The sequence below is a fragment of the Malaclemys terrapin genome, chromosome 1, assembly GCF_027887155.1.
Source record: "Malaclemys terrapin pileata isolate rMalTer1 chromosome 1, rMalTer1.hap1, whole genome shotgun sequence".
Lineage (NCBI taxonomy): Eukaryota > Metazoa > Chordata > Testudines > Emydidae > Malaclemys > Malaclemys terrapin.
Genome location: NC_071505.1, coordinates 354024924 through 354037222, shown reverse-complemented (window position 1 = coordinate 354037222; position 12299 = coordinate 354024924). Strand labels below are relative to the sequence as shown.

Sequence of the window (12299 nt, the reverse complement as noted above, 5' to 3'; positions counted from 1 at the left end):
TAAACATCCTTAAGTCCAGATGCCACTAATAAGTTCATTGACATTTTAAAAAAGTAATCACTTAATAGAGGTCATTGTGACCTATATGTTTTATAAAAGTTAGTTATAAAGAGTTTAAATTCTAAAGTGTCCTCAGGAGCCGTCCTGGGAGAGATGGGTTCCTGACATCTTTACACCCCAGAAGGGAGGTGTCTGGCCAGCACTGGCACGTCTCTGATTACTCAATGCTGTCTCAGAATGTAGGTGAATATCTGGGTTGTTCTAAACCTGTTGCTTATGTCTGTGTGCGCTTACATGTAATTAACAGCAGTGTTAGGCAAGAGCATGCTGACTTGCATTACTCCTTGATCAAACCGAATCCCTGAGTTTGTGTTGATTTATTCTTCACACCACCTGAAGTGAAATAGTGAAGTTGCTCCTGTTAGGGGTTTTGATAACCCTGGGTAATGTAGGTTTCTCAGCTCTCCCCTGTGTGGCAAAGACCCCTGTAAATTCTAGGCAGCACTGGTGGATTGATAGTATGTTCTTTGTGGGGGTCTGATTCTGCATCACAAAGTGTCTCCCACCTAGGTCCCATTGGTTCCAACAGCAACCGCTTGCACCTGGCTGAAGGTAGAATTTGGCTGGGAGGTTATTGTCAGTGTATCCTGCAATGCAGCTGCGTTGGACTGAAATTGTGATGACGATATCTTCAGGCAGCTACACGCTGTAGCAGTGTACAAGAGGACAAGCCCACAGACGTGCACCATTGTAACTAAACTGGTTTAGTTAAAGAGATGTAAATCCTTGTGCGGACACTTTTATTATAGCTTAAAACTCTCCCTAAACTTGCTAAACTAAACTGCAATCAAACTGTGCACAAAGTCTTTTGCACCAGTTTAACTGAATGAGTTTAAAATCGCACCCAACATTTAACCAGTGCAACCCCATGTTTGCATGCGCTCCGAGCTCGACTTTGCACCCAGTGACCCTAGAAAATCCAGGCTAGGAGCTGGTGGAAGTTTTCCTAGCATGCACAAAGCAACTAGTACATTGCACTTGGATAGTCGGCAAAACTCTGCTCACGGCTCAGTCACTGTAGGCTGAGCTATGAATGCTGGCATGGTTACTACTGATGGTGTGGTGGAAAGTTACCAAAAGGGTTCCTTAAAAACAAGTCAGGCTATGTCTGGAGGTGTAAATCCCAACTCGTGCAGACGTACCCACACCAGCTCTGACCCAGCTCGCTCATTACAGATAGAAGCGTAGCTGCCGCAGCGCAAGCCCTCGAACAGTCCAGCTTCCCAAAAACACAGCTAGGGGTTCTGAAGGGCTTGAACTTGGCACCCGCACCATCAAGGCTACCCTGCTGTGTTTAACATGCTGGCTCTATCAGAGTTCGGAGCGACGTCTCCAGCTGCACTGTTGACAAATCCATAGACACTAGATGGAGGAGCGAGAACGTCATTGGAGGAGAAGCTGGCAAGTGTGCCCTCCATTCTCATCATGAAATCATTTGGTCCCAATCCTTTTGGTGCTTTTTCGTGCAAAACTCCCATCAATGCTAAACTCAGAGTTGTGAGTTCAATCCTTGGAGGGGTCATGTAGGGATTTGGGGCAAAAATATGTCTGGGGATTTGTCCTGCTTTGAGCAGGGGGTTGGACTAGATGACCTCCTGAGGTCCCTTCCAACCCTGATATTCTATGATTCTATGAATGTCCATGGAACTCCTGGGCTCAGAGGCTCCCAGGTCAGACCTATGGTATGAACCTTCTGCGTCCTTCCTCCAAAAGGCAGGGCCATGAGAATGGCCACATCTCTCCCAGGAATATGCAGGGCTCAGCCCTGAGTCTGCCGGCACTCCAGGAGGGCAGCTTTGCTCTAATTGTGAATCCTGCAAAAGAGACGTTAGACACAACAGAATCAGTCCAGCTGCAGTTTTGCTCTTCTCATGTGAATTTATTGCTAGAAAGAACAATGGAGAAACTGCAGAGAATCCAGTGGAGGGAAACAAAAAATGATTAGGGGGCTTCAACACATGACTTATGAGGAGTGGCTGAACTGAGGAAACTGGGCTTATTTAGTCTGCAGAAGAGACGAGTGAGGGGGGATTTGATAGCAGCCTCCAACTACCTGAAGGGGGGTTGCAAAGAGGATGGAGCTCGGCTGTTCTCAATGGTACCAGATGACAGAACAAGGAGCAATGGTCTCAAGTTGCGGTGGGGGAGGTCTAGGTTGGATATTAGGAAACACTTTTTAACTAGGAGGGTGGTGAAGCACTGGAATGGGTTTCCTAGGGAGGTGGTGGAATCTCCTTCCTTAAAAGTTTTTAAGGCCCGGCTTGACAAAGCCCTGTCAGGGATGATTTAGTTGGGAATTGGTCCTGCTTTGAGCAGGGGGTTGGACTAGATACCTCCTGAGCTCCCTTTCAACCCTGATATTCTATGATTCTAATTCATGCTGGCTTGACAGCCCTGCAGAAAGCGTCATGGGGCCAATCGACAATCCCTGAGACCATTCCAATAGGCCTCATCTCTAAACAATAGAACCTGCCTCTAAGTCCAGGGCACACTCCACCCCACCCTCTCTCCTGAGGTTCCCTCAAAGGGACTAATTGGCCACTGTTTTCCCTGAAGAATCAGGGCTGAGACATCCAAACCCATTTCCCACATGAACAGTAATGCTCATATCACTTTCCCTCCCCTCCCCTGCTCAGGTATTCAGGAGGCTTTGCACAATTAGTAAAACCCGTTCAAATCAGGTCTCTCTTTCAGCTGGCGGCAATGGGCCAGATCTCCCGCTGGTGTAAATGGTACAACTCTAATGGCTCTCTGCCCATTTACACCAGCTCAGGATTGAGCCTGATGAGTCTATTTTCAGGCAGGTTTTTCATGGACAGTTCGTAGAGCATCTAATGAGAGGAGTGTAGAGAAAAAAAACAGAGCTTTGAACTGCTACAGAGCGCTCCCTTACCGCTAAAAGCTCTGTAATGAGGGTGGAATGGCTGCAGTGCGGGAGCCAGTAATAGGCTATTTGTGACTCACTCTTCATTTGGCATTAGCACAGGACAGGTGAAGAACTAATGCTGAAAAAACACCACCTTATCATGTTCCCATCAGATGGTTAATCATTGTTTTAATAGTTATTTACAGGGGCAGGAAGCATCCGTGCCGTGGATCTGAACAGACCCAACCAGCCTCACCATGGCAACTTCCAACTGGACCATGCTCCACCCCTCCACCTTCATCCTCCTTGGCATCCCGGGGCTGGAGGCGGCACATGTCTGGATCTCCATCCCCTTCTGCTCCGTCTACATTCTGTCCCTCCTGGGGAACGGCCTCCTCCTGGCTGTTATCAAGATGGAGCTGAGCCTCCACGAGCCCATGTACCTTTTCCTTTCCATGCTGGCACTGGCCGACCTGGTCGTATCCACCACCACCCTGCCCAAAACCCTCTGCATATTCTGGTTCAGCGACCGAGCCATTCACTCCAATGCTTGCCTGGCCCAGATTTTTTTAATTCACTCAGTTTCTTGCATGGAGTCCGGGTTCATGCTGGCCATGGCCTTCGATCGCTACGTCGCTATCTGTAACCCGCTGCGACACTCAGACATCCTCACCAATCGGGTCGTAGCCAAGATAGGGCTGGGCGTTGTGATGAGGGGGGCCATTTTACTGGGCCCTCACCCATTCCTGCTGAAGCAGCTCCCATACTGCAGGACCCATGTCATTTCTCACACCTATTGTGAGTTCATGGCGCTGGTGAAACTGGCCTGTGCGGACATGACAGTCATGAGTGCCTATAGTCTGGCTGTAGCGTTTCTCACCGGGGGATTAGATTTTATCCTCATTGTCCTGTCCTACATCCTGATCCTGCGGGCTGTCTTCAGCCTCCCCTCCAAGGAGGCACAAAACAAGTCCCTCAGCACCTGTAGCTCCCACGTCTTCGTCATGTTGGTGTTTTACACCCCTGCGATCTTCACCTACTTCTCCCACCGCTTTGGCCTCATGGCTCCTCACATTCACATCCTCATCGCCAACATGTACCTGCTCTTCCCTCCCATGATGAACCCCATCATCTATGGGGTGAGAACCTCGGGCATCCGGGAAAGTGTGCTCCACCTTCTGGGCATCAAACCAGCCTGAAGGCCCATGGAACAGGTCAGCAGCTGGGGAGCAAGGTCCAGGGACAGCAGGGCTGGGGATCCAGACGGCTCAGTCACCAGCTGATGTGGAAACCCACCTGAGCAGTGGGGGGAATAAACACACTTTTCTGGGTCTGCAGTACAACACGGTTTTAATTTTTTACTGCTCTAGAACATGTTACTCACTGGTCTAGAACTTCATTATCAGTTGTCATTTCCACCCGACCCAGCGAGATCAGAGCCTCATTGTGCAAGGTGCTGTACAATATACAGCTAGAAACCAGCCCTGCCCCATGAAATTCCATCTGGACAGACAAGATGGACCGATCGTGGGCAAGGCAGGGTTGTGGTCACCCCACATCACAGGTGAGGGATGAGTCCTAGACAGCCCAAGTACTTGCCCAAGATCACACAAGGAGTCTAAGACAAAGCCAGCAATTGCTTCAGGGCACCAGCCAACCTCTCTGATTGGGAGTGAGGAAGAAATGTCGCCTGGGAAAAGGTTAACCCCCACTGCGAGGGTCTTTCATCTGATCTGGTCACTGTCAGACAGAGGAGACTGGAATAGATAGGAGCTCAGCCCGAGGCAGTGAACCCAGATCTGAGCCCTGGTCCAGAGCCTTAACCACAAACCAAGCCCCCAATCTACCATATGGCAAACTCATGCTCAGCTGGCTGCATCTCCCCCCATGCACGCTCTTGTGCCCAGCCAACTGCATCTCCCCCCACCCTCCATGCACCCTCTCATGCCCAGGCAGTTGCCACTCTCGCTCCCAACACATGCCCTCTAGAGCCTAGCTGGCTGCCCCTCTCCCCCCTGCCACCCTCCCTCCCATGCTCAGCCAGCTACCTCTCTCACCTCTCAGAGTCTTTCACAGGTTCCCAGGCCAGAAAGATCTTCACTGACTATCTCAGCTGACCCTCTGCCTGGGGACAGTAGGAGAGGCCTGGGAAGGGGTAGGAGGGGTTCTCTCTACAGCAAAGAGCTTTGTGAAGAAGACTATGACTGGGACTTGACAGAGACCTAATGACTGGCCGTTGTAAAGAAATGTGTATGGGGGGGAGCGGGGTGTCTCTATGGACTGTGAACAGAGGACAATAGGGCTGGTAACAAGAGTCTTTCCTGGAGGACACTGAGTAGCTCAAGAGTGCAATACAGTTTAGCATTGCATTACAAGACCCACTACTAGTGAGGGGACCATGCCCATCTCCTCTCCTTTCCACCATCCTCTCTTAAGGATTTTTGCTGTGCGTTCAACTCTCAGCCACACCTCCGTGCTAGGGGCCAGGCACCTTCTGGTGACTCTGTCCCAGCTCCTCAGTCTGTACCTGCCTCTCTTAGTGTGCCTGGAACTCCATTGCTGCTCCTATGGGGCAGGAAGAGGCCAGCCACGTGATTGCATCTCTGGCTCCCATTCTGCTCACAGGGACTGAGCATGTTGTGATGTTGCACTCCATATGTATTATGAAAATATGCTTATGAATATGAATATGACATAACTGGAATATGCTTTATGCAAAATACCTTCATATAACATGTCCTTAGAAAGGCTGCCATTTGCTGGAAATGATTATTCTATTTGCATGCATGTATCATTTTTGCAGAGGAAGTTAGGAATATTGTCTTATGTATCTATATTTTATTTTCAAGACTTTGGGTCACACGCTCTGCTTACACTTCAGGGTCTTCAATGAGGAAGCCAGATGGGGCTTAACTGCCCATTAGCAGACAATAAAGCTTAACAATCCTATGGATGTGTGGGCCAGAGCATAAAGAATGGAGACTGGTGTCTTGCAGGGACATGTCACCATGTCACCTGATACTGGAATCCATCTTAAACCTTGTACTTTTCCATGAAAAACTGGGGAGAGGGTCAAACTGAGAGAAAGAACTCCTGCCTTTTGCCAAATCTATATATGGGGGTGAAGCAGGACAAAGGAGGCGGCCAGTCGTGAGGAAATTCCCGGTTTACCACCTAAGATGTCTGCTGGAACTAACAAAGACTGAACCAGGGGGAAGGATTGGGCCCAGACTAGGAAGGAGTCTAGTCTGTGAAAGAAGCTTAATGGAACATCTTTGAGGGTGAGATATTAAATATAACCAGTTTCTTCGTGTATTAAGCTTAGCCTTGCGTGTTTTTTTTTATTTTTCTTAATGACTTACTTTGTTCTGTCTGTTATTACTTAAAACCACTTAAATCCTACTTTTTATACTTAATAAAATCACTTTTTTAAATTAATAAACCCAGTGTATGTAATTGTTACCTGTGGAGGCTAACAGTTTGTGCATATCTCTCTTTCAGTGATAAAGAGGGTGAACACTTATGAATTTACCCTGTATAAGCTTTATACAAAGTAAGGTGGATTTAACGGGGTTTAGACCCCCTTGGGTCTGAGTATCTGACTGCTGGAGTCAGGTACCTTGCTGAGCTCTTCTCAGTTTAGGCATGCAGCTTTGAGGGCACGCCCCAGACCTTAGATCTGTGTTGTAGCATGCTAGTGTGCTTGGCTCAACAAGACAGGGTTCTGGAGTCCCAAGCTGGCAGGGAAAATGGGCTCAGTGGTAATTTCAGCACATCATGTGACAGTCTTAAGGGGGTGTCTGTGACCGAACCCATGACACATGTGTCTGCCTCTCCCAGCCCCAAGCCCCTCATAGAGGCTGGCCATGTGTCGGTGTTTCTAAACACTGTTTTCCACACATGGGCCAACCATGTGTCTTCATCTCATGGCCCCATTCCCCTGACAGGGCCCAGGCATGTGTTTGCATCTTTTTGCCCCATTCCCCTCATAGAGGGGCTGGGTGTGTGTCTGTGTCTCTTGGCTCTATTCCCTTCCCCTGGGCCAGGCGTGTGTCTGTCTTTCAGCCCTTTTCCCCTCACAGGGACTGGATGTGTGCCTGCATCTCTCTGCCCCGTTCCCCTCTCAGGAGCTGTGAGTGTGTCTGTGTCTTTCTGCCCCTTCCATGCACAGAGGCCAGGCCTGTCTACTTCTGTTTGCCCCATTGCCCTCACAGAGGGGTAGGGCGTGTGTCATGTCTGCATCTCTTGGCCCTATTCCCCTCATAGGGGCCAGGCGTGTTCTGTTACTGTGTCCTTTGGCCCCTTTCTCCTCACAGGAGCCAGGCGTGTGTCTGCCTCTCTCAGCCCCTGTCATAAACACACAGCTAAGGTTAGCATAAAATCCCTCCTTACCTGTAAACGGTTAAGAATCTCAGATAACCTGGTTGGCACCTGACCAAAAGGACCAATAAGGGGAGAAGATACTTTCAAATCTATGGGGGAAGGTTTTTGTTTTTGGGTTCCTTTGTTCTCTCAGAGTCAGCAAGGAACCAGGGCAGGGAAAATACATCTCCCTAAGCCAGATCTGAACTAAGCATCTAGTCTTTCAGAAATAGTAAGTAATAGTAAGGAAATGGGTTAGATTATCTTTTGTTGTAGCTTGTGAATTTTCCCTGTGCTAAGAGGGAGGTTTATCCTTGTTTTTGCAACTTTAAAGTTTTGCCTGGAGGGGAAATCCTCTGTGTTTTGAATCTTTTTGTTACCCTGTAAAGTTATCTTCCATCCTGATTTTACAGAGGTGATTCTTTTATATATTTTAAATAAATTCTTCTTTTAAGAACCTCATTGATTTTTCATTGTTCTTAAGATCCAAAGGTTTGGGTCTGTGTTCACCTGTACCAATTGGTGAGGGGATTATTCTCAAGCCTTCCCCAGGAAAAGGGGGTGAAGGACTTGGGGGAATATTTTGGGGGAATAGGACTCCAAGTGGTCCTTTCCCTGATTCTTTGTCTAAATCACTTGGTGGTGGCAGCATACTGTTTAAGGACAAGGTGGAATTTGTGCCTTGGGGAAGTTTTTAACCTAAGCTGGTGAAAATAAGCTTAGCGGATCTTTCATGTGGGTCCCCACATCTGTACCCCAGAGTTCAGAGTGGGGAAGGAACGCTGACAGCCCCATTCCCCTTACAGGGGCTAGATGTGTCTGCATCTATCTAGTGCATTTCCCTCACAGTGTCAAGACGCGTCTCAATGTCTCTTGGCGTGGATCCCCTCATATGGTCCAGGCCAGTGCCTAAGTATCTCGGGCCCATTCCCCTCACAGGAGACCCATGTGTGTCTGCGTCTTTCGGCCCCATGTGCCAGGTGTGTGTCTGTGTTTCTTGGGCCTATTCCTCCATTATTCACAATAGTGTTGCCGTCTATTTTAGGAACAATGTGTGAATTAAACTGGGATCTATTCAGGGGCAAGACGAGTTTTGTTTTGGATGATTTCCAGTCTATATATGGTGCTAAGCAGCTCTATAATGGATACCAAACATTAATATCTGTAATGTATAGGATTAGAGTAGTATCCCTTTGAATTGTTTGTGAGTGCTGTAACAGAGCTCAATGTGTTCTACATTTCAGAAGCCACCAGAAACCAGCCCGTTTATACCTGAGCCTTGAACTTCAGGGTATATTTACTAGACACAGTTGTTTGGGACCCACCTGTGACCAGGTGATTTTTGTTATACAACAAACCATTACTAAAAGCTGATATAAACCATTAAGAGTGATGGGTTACAGAGATCCCCACCAATGAGACATCCAGCGCCCAAGCAGAGGGTATCATGGGAGCTGAGAGAAGAGGTGATCGGATGAGATGCCTTCCTTGGTCAGGAAGGGAAGGTGGAACCCACCCGGAGTCCATGGTGACATCTCTATGCTCACATACTAGTGTGAGTGATGGCAGATCATGAATGGGTTAGAGGTCATGGTGATGAATGTTTTATATTCCTAGATTAAATTAGACAGGCACACACTGCTCAGATTCCTTTCTGCTGGAAGATACGGAGAACCCTCTTCCGGATCTGTTTGGTTTGCACTCCATACACAATTGGGTTTAAGGTGGGGGGTAACAGCAGGTAGAGATTGGCCACCAGGATGTGGACATGGTGGGGCACATTGTGGCCAAAGCGGTGGGTGAGGAACGTGAAGAGTCCAGGGATGTAAAATGCAAGGATGACACACAAGTGAGATGCACAGGTGCTGAAGGCCTTGAGACGGGTGTCCATGTACGGGAGTCTGAGTATAGCCTGGAGGATCATAGCATAGGACACGGAGATGACAAACAAGTCAATCCCGACCACCATAAAAGCCACAAATAGTCCATAAATGATACTGACTGTAGCATCCCCACACACCAGCTTCACCACGGCCATGTGCTCGCAGTATGAGTGGGAGATGAGGCAGCGCTGGCAAAAGGGCAGCCTGCGGACAAGGAGGGAGAAGGGGCTCACCAGAAGGACTCCGCGTGCCAGCACCAGGCTCCCCATTGTCACTATGGCTGGGACGGACAGGGTGCTGGAGTGCCGGAGGGGGCAGCAGATGGCCACGTAGCGATCCAAGGCCATGGCCATGAGTACACCCGACTCCACCGACGAGAAGGCGTGCACAAAGAACATCTGGGTGAGGCAGGCATGGAACCCGATCTCCCTGGAGCCCAGCCAGAAGATGCTCAGCATTTTGGGCAGGGTGGACGTGGACAAAACCACGTCGGTGACGGCCAGCATGGCCAGGAAGAGGTACATGGGCTCATGCAAACTTCGCTCTGTCTTTATAACACAGAGAACAATGACATTTCCCAGCATGGCAATGACATACATGATGCAGAAAGGGAAGGCGATCCAGAACTGGGCCTCCTGCAGTCCAGGGATGCCGACCAGGAGGAAGGTGGCAGGGTGGGAGAAGGTGCTGGTGTTCGGACATGACATGACATGCTGTTTTTCTCCTACCTGTGCTGGGAGAGCTTTGACCCTCTAAACAGGCAGCAAAGAACCCATGAGGGCTGATTCAGTTCCTGGGAAACAGGGGTGCAAGTGAGTTACTGAATATTGGATCAAGTTCCTCTTTTCCAAATACCAGCTCCAGTCCCAGGACAGCAACTTGCCCAGAATCACTGGAGTTAGAGATTGTGGCAGTGCAGTCTATCTCTTCACGAGACTGGGGTTTTTTGGTTTATTTGCTTCTCCCCTTTGACATTCGGTTCCCTTTCTTCTTCTGGCTTTCTGTGAATACAGTGAAGTGTTATGAAGGTAATGCACTCTTACTTTTTTTCCTTTGTTAATCAGTGCAGTATTCTCTCTGTCCCTTTTGATTCCTCCCAGAAAACTAAGGAAAGGAAAGGACAAAAAGACAAATGCATAAATCTGTGTGCAAAAAAAAAAAAAAAAACCTAACATGGGTGTTGATATACTAATGACTGTATGAGCCACATTAGCCAAACCTCATTGGAGACACAGGCACAGCCTTTTAGCAAAAGGTAACCCCAGTTGGAGAAAAGAGGATTAAAACCCGAGAAGTCTCAGGAGAAGGGGGATAGTCAGAGAAGTTGTGATTCAGAGCTCGTTAGTGAGTGGCACATCAATGTGGGGTGTAATCTTTGTGGTGTTGTTTCTTGAAACAATGGTGGGTGTGTTTTCTTTACAAGCTGACTTATTTTTGTACTGCTGTCATGGTTAGAAGCCCCACCTGAGACTGGGACCCCATTGTGCTAAGGCACTGTCCAGTCCCTGACTTGAAGAGCTGGCAGTTTAAATAGCAAAGACAGACACAAGGTGGGAGGAGAAACAGAAGCACAGAGAGACGACTTGCCCAAGTTCACAGGGCAGGTCAGTGAAAGAGCCAGGAAAAGAGCTTGGGTCTCCAGTCCCATACCCTAGCCCCTAGATCATGCTGCATCTCAACCAAGCTGCTTGTTCGTTTTGACAAAATGGAAAAGACCTTCACATGCTGGCACTTAGACACTATGGCTAGGACTAATACAGGGTTTAAAAGAGAACTGGATAAATTCATGGAGGTTAAGTCCGTTAATGGCTATTAGCCAGGACGGGTAAGGAATGGTGTCCCTACCCTCTGTCTGTCAGAGGGTGGAGATGGATGGCAGGAGAGAGATCACTTGATCATTGCCTGTTAGGTTCACTCCCTCTGGGGCACCTGGCATTGGCCACTGTCGGCAGACAGGATACTGGGCTGGATGGACCTTTGGTCTGACCCAGTACGGCCATTCTTATGTTCTTAATGACTGGAAGCTGAACCAAGACAATCAGGAAATAAGGTTGTAAGGGAGCAGACTCACGCCTGCGGCACCTCCTGCTGGTCTCTTCCGGGAATTAGCTCAATTTCCAGCCCGGAGCACGCTCTGCAGGCTGGTGATCCACTACCGCTTGGCCCCCGTGCCCCTCCCTGGACCTCAGTGCCCCTGTACCTGGGGTGCTGCCTCCTAGCAGTAACCCTCATTCTTAGGGTCTCCCCTCCCTGGGGAACCCCCACCCACTATTCCCACCTCGCCTCAGTATAAGGCTACTGCCAGTCATTGTCTAGCCCCACACTCTGGGGCAGACTGCAGTATCAGCCTACTCATTACTGGCAAGGTTGAGTTTGGACCTGCTGCCTTGGCCTACTCCTGAGCTGCCCTCTGCAACCCCCAGTACCCCTTGGCCTAATACTAGGCTGCAGCCTGGGGCTTTCCAGGCTGGAGCTTCCCCAGCTCCTCTGCCTTTCCCCAGCCCTGCTCCTCTCAGGCACCCTGTCTCTAGCTAGCCAGGCCCCTTCTCTCTCTGAATGCAGAGAGTGAGTGTCTCCTTGCTCCTGGCTCAGGCCTTTATAGGGCCATCTGGGCTCTGATTGGGGCGTGGGCCAGCTGCAGCTGCTTCCCCCAATCAGTCCAGGTCTTTCCTTCCCCAGCCCCAGCCCTCTGCAGGGCTAGCTTTAACCCTTCCCAGGCAGGAGCGGGTGACCACCCAGCTACAAAGGTGCATATCTTTAATGAGGGTAATTGACCATTGAAACAACTTACTAAGGGATGCAGTTTCAGAGTAGCAGCCGTGTTAGTCTGTATCCACAAAAAGAACAGGAGTACTTGTTGCACCTTAGAGACTAACAAGTTTATTAGAGCATAAGCTTTCGTGGGCTACTCTACGCAAAAGAATTAATGGACAAAAATCTGACATCAGGAATCATAATACTGAAAAACCAGTGGGAGAACACTTTAACCTGTCTGGTCATTCAATGACAGACCTGCGGGTGGCTATATTACAACAGAAAAACTTCAAAAACAGACTCCAACGAGAGACTGCTGAGCTGGAATTGATAGGCAAACTAGACACAATCAACTCAGGATTGAATAAGGACTG

The 12299-nt window shown here is 48.9% G+C and overlaps 2 protein-coding genes across 2 annotated transcripts; one reads left to right on the top strand and one right to left on the bottom strand.

Annotated features, from left to right (window-relative positions):
* Nucleotides 1-3183: 3183 nt before the first annotated feature.
* LOC128833943 (olfactory receptor 52K2-like) lies at nucleotides 3184-4125 on the top strand. The gene has a single exon (XM_054022249.1). The coding sequence runs from the start codon at nucleotides 3184-3186 to the stop codon at nucleotides 4123-4125; it is 942 nt and encodes a 313-aa protein (XP_053878224.1).
* Nucleotides 4126-8930: 4805 nt separating this feature from the next.
* On the bottom strand, nucleotides 8931-9878 carry LOC128833934 (olfactory receptor 52R1-like). Its single transcript, XM_054022237.1, has one exon. The coding sequence runs from the start codon at nucleotides 9876-9878 to the stop codon at nucleotides 8931-8933; it is 948 nt and encodes a 315-aa protein (XP_053878212.1).
* Between the last annotated feature and the right edge of the window lie 2421 nt (nucleotides 9879-12299).

Excerpts from the sequence above, each read along its gene's own strand:
- LOC128833943 (XM_054022249.1), top strand. The coding sequence starts at position 3,184 with ATGGCAACTTCCAACTGGACCATGCTCCACCCCTCCACCTTCATCCTC.
- LOC128833934 (XM_054022237.1), bottom strand. The coding sequence starts at position 9,878 with ATGTCATGTCCGAACACCAGCACCTTCTCCCACCCTGCCACCTTCCTC.